The sequence below is a fragment of the Aptenodytes forsteri genome, unplaced genomic scaffold (genome assembly GCF_000699145.1).
Source record: "Aptenodytes forsteri isolate BGI_AS27 unplaced genomic scaffold, ASM69914v1 Scaffold180, whole genome shotgun sequence".
Classification (NCBI taxonomy): domain Eukaryota; kingdom Metazoa; phylum Chordata; class Aves; order Sphenisciformes; family Spheniscidae; genus Aptenodytes; species Aptenodytes forsteri.
The window spans coordinates 1,714,516-1,723,976 of NW_008795486.1; the positions used below are offsets into that span (position 1 = coordinate 1,714,516).

Sequence of the window (9,461 nt, forward strand, 5' to 3'; positions counted from 1 at the left end):
AACTAGAAGTATTTTACCTGAGAGAAAAATGACAAAGGTTTTTCAGTGGCATCTCTTACAGTTTGAAAAAGTAAACTGAAAACACGCAATTACAGAACCCATCCTCCAGGAGTTTTTAACCTCGTTAGCTTTAACATTTTTGGAAGTACAAGACAAAAGGCAGCAACCCAAATATAATGCTTTTGTAAGAATTCATCCTTTTATTACACACCAAAGAGCTGCTGCATAAAATTTTTAACAGTAACCGATTTTAGTCCATTGCAGCTTGTAGCTGGTTTGATACTCTTCTCAAAGTCACTATATACACCAAATACAAACATCATCATGTCAGAAAATTACCTAACGGAGGGATGCCGTGCAGTGGTTAGAGCACAGGACTGGAAATAGTTCAGGTTCCATTCTTGGCTCTGCCACTGACTTGCCGTATGACTTCAGACAAGTCAGTTAATTGCTCAGACTTCCCCATCTGTAAAATGTGGAAAGCACTTCTTATCTACCTCACCTACGTGAAGTGAGTGTTCATGTCTGTAAAGCTGAAGAGATTTTTTTTTTTTGATGAAAGGTAACAAAAAAAATGGTGATCCCAGAATTGTAGCCTAAAATTTTAGTAGACAGTCCAAAATCTGCACAGTTAATTAAATCTTAGAAGTATTTAGATATAAGTCAATAGTAAGCAGATATATCAATGACTATTACTGAAGACTTTTACCAGGAGTAACACAACATTGAACACACAGACTTTCAGGCTCAATTTTCAGGTTAATAAAGAAATGCTAGATTGTGATGTGACCTTCGAGAGGAAGATAATTTCCCCTTTTATCTCTCACCCATGAAACAAATAGGACAAGCAGAAAGCAAACAAGATGAGCCAAAATGTTTTTCTCCATTGATAAACTCTAAGCCTATTAAACACTGAAATTTGTATGCATAACTCTATAGGCTCCTCACTGCATCTTTCTCAAAAAATGCTCTGCTCAGCAAAACTAAAGGACAAGTAAACTACTTTTATTTATTTTTGAAGCTACCACATATATTAGTATTGCCTCCGTCACTCAAAATTGTGTGTTATTTCCCTACAAACAAATGTGAGAAGGTACACAATACACAAAGTACACAGCAAAAAGTAAATAGGAAAGTAGAATACATACACTGCTTATTGTGAAGATATATTAGATAACTGAGAAGATGTTTAGGAAAAGCTATAGCTCATAAAAAGAAATAGTGAAGTAAAATTTCAGAATGGGGTTATTCCGATACCTACAAAACTTTCTGAAGCAGCAACTCCCAATTTTTCACATCATAAAAGTATTTTTGCAAGCATCTGATTTATAAAAAAAACAAACCTGGAAATAGCCACATAATAAAATAGTGAACTCCTGAACTAAGTGTCATTTATGTAGAAAAGTAAAAAGAAACATCTTTATAAGAGATTTTTAATCCTCCACGAGTATAACCAACTGTGCAAGCAGGCAATGTTACCTACATCAGAAGTATTCTGGAACACTGCAAAGCAGCAAAGAGAAAAACGGCTTTGAGTAAACGCTCTAACACTCAAACTAATCTTGAAGTAACATTCATGACTTTCTAGAATGCTCTTGCTTGCCTCCTTGGTTTAAGGACTTGCCTGTATCAATAAGATACCCTAACATCTCATTCAGTCCATCCCAGCAACTGGGCAGAACAATAATTTGGGTGTTCTGAAGTAAATTTCAGAGGGAGGAGTTCCTTATAAACGTTGTCTCTTCACTTAAAGAGATCCAAGCACAGCTTTTTGCTAATTTGCCTTTGTAGTTAAATGAAATACAGCAGAAAATTTGTAAAGAGGTACCTTATTTTGTTTTCAATAATTCTGGCTTTTCTTGCCTTCTATGCATAGTTGCCACAACTGCCTCCTTTCAGGCCTCATCCAAGTTCTGCTCTATTATCACCCGCAAATTTGATTTAACATTAGATAAAATGTAAAATGTGTATTAAAAAATTCTGTATTCAACTTCCTGTGTATGCAACATGGGCTACCTGGCAGACATCTTCACAGAACTGACTTCTCACAGCTAAGTTTCTGTAGGTTTCTATGTGACTCTTGAAGACAGCAGTTATGAGGCTGACAGAGCTGGTCAACAATTAAAGTAACTTTGCTACCAAGAACTCATATCAAAATTCTTTGTAATCACCACATGCTGCTACATTATTTTAATCCATACCCAGATTTGACTTCTTCCGCTCCCTTCATCACTTGTAGCTTGTCTTTGCAAGATGTCTGTCTTTAAGGAAGAAACAGCCACAGACTAGGGGAAACATTTACAGGAACATGGCCATAGCAATTAGAACCTTAATCCGATCTGGAATTCTTACCTCCCCAGGTACTTCCTACTTGTGGAGCAGCAGACATAGGATGTACAGGATGTACAGACGGATGAAAAGTTGGCTGCAAATCAAGCAGATCATTTGGCAGCTTTGAAGTGCTACAAAGATAAATTAATACAACTGTTTGAACTACATCACGGTTTTCAATACAAGGCAAATGCTAGCGACTGTCAACACCACAGAAAGCTTTGTTACAAATTGGTTGTTACAAAATGGATAGAACTAAGCCACAATCAGAAAGTCTGGGGAACTTCACATTAATACTCTGCTACAGAACTGAAAATGTAGCAAGCTAAGTTCTATGTTATGCCAAGTAACCGTTGTCAAAACTGTCTAAAGACAGAAAGACAACCAATCTTCTCATCTTCCTCACAGTCCAACACCAGGGCTAGAGCATGTTATGTTCAGCAACCTTCAGCAATTTTTAAAATAACCTCATGAAAGCCCGACAGTATGACAAAAGCAGACTGACAGAATGAACTCTAATGGGCTGCACCACCAAAATGATGCATCTAAATTCCACAACTCGTATCTTTCCACTGCTGAGAAACTGGCTTACATCTATGAGCTATTAAAGAACTTTGGGGAAAGTAAAATATAAGAAGCTTTGAAACACTTGATCACACATAAGTCGTGTGAATGAAAACTCATGTAAATGCACATTTTAGACTACTCAAAACCAAATTGAGACCTAAGAACATCACATGGAAATGAAGAGTGAACTCTTAAATACCACTGCTGCAATAATTTCAAGAGTCAAACAGGAACAGTAAAATTCACCCTCTTGCAGAGAGTTCATTTCATACTTTAAGTTAGTCTTGGAAAAAAAAAAGAGTACCTGTGTTCACCCAGAACTTTTTAGCACATGAAATGAATAAAAATTTGCACATACAGCTGCTACTATGGACAGAAGCTAAGTCACTGTGGCATCCAAGCATTTTTCAAAATGAGACTGGCACAAGAGTTTAAAGGGTAGTAGCCACATCCTAGATCTCTGCATATTCTCCTGCCGACCCAATCACTTGTATCATTCAGTTTTTACTATTTCATTTCAACAGTGATTGAAATCACATTTTGCCACTACTACTCCTATTAAAAAGCAGCATGGTCTGGCACAGTCCTGTAGTGTGAGCAGCAGAACCAAGATAATTTTCAAGGTAAAGCTTCTTGAAGTTAATGATAGGGATTAATCAGACACATTGCGTCTAATAGCAAGCAACTGAACTTATGACCCAACATACGCCCTTCATGGCAGCTCCTGCTGTAAAATCTGTTCTTTGCTCATAGCAGTCATAGTGCCAGCAACTGAATTTAAACATGAAGACAGACTAGCATTTGGGTTTTTAGAAGAAAATGCTCGTCTTCGCTATGTAGCATTTCTGGCTGTTTGAAAAAGCTTTATCAGATGTTTATGTTTCAGACATCTTAAGAAGCAAGATCAGATATTCAAGTTACTAGTTCAAAGCGTACACCCATTTCAAATATTTTGGCCTCAAGGAAGTTTTTCACTGACAGATTCTCTAGCTCCTTATATGCAATTCAGCTGTTTTCCACATATTTGGTGTCAAGTAATTTCCTACAATAGCTTTCTAATGGGGAAAGAAGGCTGTCAAAGTGCTGACTACTTTAAAACAACAGTAGATTCTTACGTGAGCTCCAACAGAACAACTAAGCAATCCTTTAGGTTTAGGATCACACTTAAAGCAAAAATGCCTTCAGAGAGCTATTTCCTTCTATACTGGTAAAAGCACTGTACCTTCTGCTACTGCTTGATTTGACAGGTATGTTACAGAATGAAGATCACACACTTACTCATACCAACAGTTCCTGCTAGTCAAAGATCAGGATTAGTGTGCAGTGAGTACTCTTGCACTATCTTTGCAAGTCCTTGCAGACAGAGATGTTCCAGATACAACTCAAGACTGCAAAACCTGCCTCTCTTCTTTCAAATCCTGTTTCAGGCTTTCCTTTTTCTGAAAATCTACCAAGAACATTTGTTACCACTCTACTTTTAAAGATCTAGAAATGCAACATTAAATTCAGTATTATCTTCATGACCTCCCAATCTGAACTTGTATTTGACTTTTCCCAAATTAACTTGTAAGGTTCTTTGGGGAGAAAGCATGTGTGTTTTACAGTTCCAACCGTCTGGTTCACTGACTAACAGCAGCTACAAGGGCTGTCAGCAGTTGGTTCATATCAGAAACTATTCTGCAAACGGACGATGAAAACATACTTTATGTTATTTATAGCAATAGGTTATTTTCCCCATCCACTTTACCCAAAACATCATTTCTTATCACGACTAACGTACTCTACACCCAACCAACCTTTTGCAATGTACACTCTGCAGCAGAAATTTAGAGGAAACCCTAGCTGCAGTGCATCTCACAGTGAAGCAACACCATTAAGCATACCTGTTCGAAGAGCTAGGGGTAGAAAAAATATCAATGGCTGGTGTTGTCATTATGCTTCCTCCTGCAGTCGACACAGGAGAAGCTGCAGTTGTTAAAGAGGTATGAGGTTTCTTTGCAAGTTCTTTTAGACGTTGCTCCTGTTGGGAAAGTGAGCTGGCATAAGAAATCCAGAAACAACATTTGTGTATATGACTTCAGAGATAAGTAAAGCAGAACTAAAGAATACTTTTTATTTATTCCACATGCTAGTGTCAGCTACTTGTAATTACAAGAGTCAGTGGTACCACAAGTCCTTCAGAAACTATTTTAACAAACCCTCCACAAGTTGTATGGTATATGTACATAAGATCCCACTTCCAGCGCTTTGCCAACAGTACATGTTCAGTATTAGTAATTCTGTTTTTCCCCTTTGCTCCTTTAAGAATCCTAATAAGCTATCAACAAGAACGTAGGAAAAGTGTTTTCAATTAAAAATTCTGTATGCCTACCTTTAAAGCTTTTAAGCGAGCCTGTTCTTCCTCTAACGCAGCTTGTTTTTCCCTTTCATCAACTTTTGTGAGGGACAGGCCAGTGCTTGCAAGGGAAGAGACTGCATTGGAAAGGGTGGTAGCCCTAAAGTAATTGGACAGGAGAAAAGCTGGCTGTTAATAGGTGACACGTGATAGGAATGTCTAAAGCGCACTTTGCTTGTATCCACCCAGTCTCCTTCTGAACTCTTTATAATATTGGTTATATCTTACACTGTACAAAGTGGTAAGTTTAAATAAGATACGCCATATGAATTGCAAAATGAAAACGCCTGGAAATCATGCTATCTACTCTTATACACTGGATTTTGGATTTTCCCCCTTAAATGTTTCCCCTCCAAACTGCATCCCAGAATTCCTGTTTGAAGCCTTTGCTCTCTTCCTGTTTGCCTAAGGTGGCATTATTCGTAGATACATGGGAATCTCCAATAATCTGGGCTCCAATTCAAATTGTTAATTTAACACATTTAGTTAAAAAACTATCAATGCAACTAGTATATCCCAGAGGAATAGTCTGCAGTTTATCATGATGTTTAAGAGTGTGCAAAAAGATTTAGAACAAATACTTAACTTCTAAAACAAACTAATCTTATAAAAGAAAGCAAATATTCTGAGAAGTAGCTAACAAAATGGTGCTAAGCCCTAATATTGTCACTACTGTAAAAGAAGAACATATAAAATATTACTGCCTTATTTTTTGAACATGCAATAAAGAAATGCTATTTAATTTTGCAAGTCTTCCCCCCAATATTAAGCTTTTTTAAATTTGAAGAACAACGATAATTGCCTAGAGGACTTCTCTAGATTGCACTTTGTGTTTTAGCAAGCACTCAAAATCAGTGAATGCCTTTTACCATAAACATTATGGAGTTTGTCTTGTCTGGAGAACAAGTCCTATGAGGAGCGGCTGAGGGAACTGGGGTTGTTTAGCCTGGAGAAAAGGAGGCTGAGGGGAGACCTCATCACTCTCCACAACTGCCTGAAAGGAGGTTGTAGCGAGGTGGGTGTTGGTCTCTTCTCCCAAGTAACTAGTGACAGGACGAGAGGAAATGGCCTCAAGTTGCGCCAGGGGAGGTTTAGATTGGATATTAGGAAAAATTTCTTTACTGAAAGAGTGGTGAAACATTGGAACAGGCTGCCCAGGGAAGTGGTGGAGTCCCCATCCCTGGAGGTATTTAAAAGACGAGTAGATGAGGCACTTAGGGACATGGTTTAGTGGACATGGTGGTGTTGGGTCGACGGTTGGACTCGATGATCTTAGAGGTCTTTTCCAACCTCAATGATTCTATGATTCTATGATTATGGCTTTAATCCCCAATTACTTTAAAAATCCATTCTTAGTGTAAGGACTTCTGGAAGCATTTCCTTGCTTTTGACAAAAAAAGGATTAAAGTTGAGATATAAGAGTCTAAGGACATTGATAAATAAATGTTGCATACCTTACAGAAGTCTAATTATTAACATCAAATGAACATTTGCATGCAGTAAATGAAAAAAACCTTAGTTTCTCTTCATAAGTTCAAGATTAGGTGTTAAAAGTATAACTACTACACGAGGGATTCTACAGCAAGTGCTTGCAGCTCCTTAGATTCTAGTTCTGTTGACCTAGAAGAAGCTGCCTTAAGTACCCAGCAAAAAATATAACTTGCTATTCTATCATCGCTAATACAATGTCTTCAACATGGCCTACACAAACCTTAGTTTATAATGAAATAAAAAATAATGGATTCAACATTCGATTCAACAATTGTTTAAAAGGACGAGGGCATAAGCACCTGCTTGCAGCTGTGGAATCTTTGATTTTCTTCCCTTCTAGAGAAGCTAAATGTTGTTCCAAAGCATCAAGAAGGCTACTCGGTGCCTGCAAAAAGAGACATTCGGGAACAGATTTGAAGAATCTAAGGCAAAGCAAATTAGTAGTTAAAAAACTTTCAGAGAATGCAACTGTAGGGCAACTGGTACAACAGCTCAGAATACTTAGACTGCATCTTGGCATCCTGTACGTATTTAATTACTTAAAGTATCAGGTGATGTACTCTCCTCACTACATTACTCTGTCATAATGACTCACCAGTAAGTACTGAAATATGTCAAGAGATGTTAAAATTAACAGCTAGGAAACAGCAAGCAGACAATTGGAAGCAGTCAGTATTTCAAGAGACACTAAGAAGGAAATTGTACCTAAAGTAATTTCTATGTGCACACTCTGCAAGCCTTCACAATGATTTACATGGGCATATAGGCAAAAGCAAGCTTGCTAAAAACCACAGCTTCATCATATCATTATGTGAACTCACAGATAAATTGCCTCTTCAAGCATGATAGAAATAAGGTTGTCTTAAAACTCAGAGTATGACAGAAATGATCTATAATATTTTACAATAGGATCACTGCATATAAAAGCCAGGCTCTGACAAGAGGTTGGATTTAATCACAAACTTGGAAATAACTTGGTGACAATGTACGCGAGAAAGCATAAGTGAATGCCATAATGCCAAGTTTTTCTGATTATGCAACCCCAAAACAGACATGCACTGGCAAACGCATAATAGGTTTATCTACCTGTGAGAGATCTGGTATGTCTCCTCTGTCAATTCCAACTTGCTGTAATAAAACAAATGAGCTTTAGAACCTGTTTGCTTTTGTTAAAGGCAAAGATGCTCAAAAAGCAAACAACATTAAGATGAAGTCATGTAAAAAGCACAAACCTGTCCATATACATTTTAAATCTCCACAATCTGAACTCTATAATGGTTGGTTATAATAAATTCTTCTGTTAAATGTATACACATTTGAAGTAGGTGTGTTAGAGATATTTTAACAGATACAACCTTAGAAAAAAAAAACAGAGTAAGAATCAAGTGTTTCAGAACTTTAAGGCTAGAGCAGCTTGCCTATCCCACAATTTATGTGGTAAATTCTCAGCCCTACTGATATAGAGCATATATTTGCTAAAACAAAGCACCTTCAAAGTTTTGTGAAGAAGCTGTTTTGTAAAACGCAGATCAACTTATGATGTTCTGCAGCAGGATATATATTGTCACAATAGAAAGATTAATACTCTCAACTTCAATTGTTATCAACTGAAGATAGCTGAAGGTAGTATCTCTGATAGAGATATTCTGTCAGGACAGACAGCGAGCCAAGCTTTACGGCTTATTTTTTTGTTAGGAGAGGAATTCCATAATACTAGGGCATCAATACAATTAAAAGAGCCACAAACAAAACATTTTGCAAGATAACAGCTTTTTCCTCTATAAACACACCAATAGCCAAGACATCTTTAAAAAAAGAAAATCACACGTTCATCTACTTGTCTTAATTTCTTATTTGTGAAGCTGTTGTTTCATCTAAAACTTATGGCAGAATTGTGGGTTTCAAACTAGAATACAGCTAGAATCATAGAAAGCAGCAGATCACCATGAAGTTACTTTATTTGTTTAAAGCAAGGCTCTTCAAAGAAAGCTCACAATTACTATGTAACCAAGGAAATTAAAAAATGTGTATTTATACACCCTCCTTAAGTAGAAGATAAACCAGTAAGTATTTTGTAGTCAGGTTTTTCAATACAGTTCTCAAATGAACAAATCACCAGGGTAGAGACTGACAAGATGACCCTTGATGGAACTGCAGTTAGCCTGGAAAAAAGTAGTATCTTCTTTATGATAAAATAAGCATTTTATAAGCTGTTTCAAGTAAAGGGCAAAGTTTGAATGACTAAAGTTTACCTCTGCTGACTAAAGTTTACCTCTGCAACTTTAAGGAACTCTGAGATCCGTGTCATTCTAGTGAGGAACTTCTTATATATATCAAGGCCTTCTTTGCACTGGTTCTTTTTCATATCAAAGTATTTTTCTATAAACAGTAAGAATACTCACATTAAATAAGAAATCAAGCATTCTGCAAAGGATATGCGAAGTAAAAGCATATAAAACAAGACAAACAGAAAATGCCTGCAGATCTGTTTTATTACGTTAACTGCAGAAGTCACTATGCCTAACTTGCACCAAATGACAAAAGCTCCATTGAACATGAGCTAATGACCACACGCACACAATTACACCTTACCTTGCAGGTACTAGGTCTCACAAAAGCAAAACCACCCTGAAGAGGACAATCAAGTTTAAGAACAGGTCACCCAAAGAAATATTAA

General features: G+C 37.0%; 1 protein-coding gene across 3 annotated transcripts in view; it reads right to left on the reverse strand.

Moving 5' to 3' along the window:
- Nucleotides 1-9,461, reverse strand: part of PICALM (phosphatidylinositol binding clathrin assembly protein) — a 70,867-nt gene that overhangs the window by 25,905 nt on the left and 35,501 nt on the right. For all 3 annotated transcript variants that reach the window (XM_009281328.2, XM_009281327.2, XM_019472609.1), the window contains exons 7-12: nt 9,057-9,163; nt 7,871-7,912; nt 7,084-7,169; nt 5,270-5,393; nt 4,782-4,918; nt 2,353-2,462 (exon numbers count right to left, since the gene is read on the reverse strand). In XM_009281328.2, coding sequence (XP_009279603.1) covers nt 2,353-2,462; nt 4,782-4,918; nt 5,270-5,393; nt 7,084-7,169; nt 7,871-7,912; nt 9,057-9,163 — 606 coding nt within the window. The remainder of the gene's footprint in view (nt 1-2,352; nt 2,463-4,781; nt 4,919-5,269; nt 5,394-7,083; nt 7,170-7,870; nt 7,913-9,056; nt 9,164-9,461) is intronic.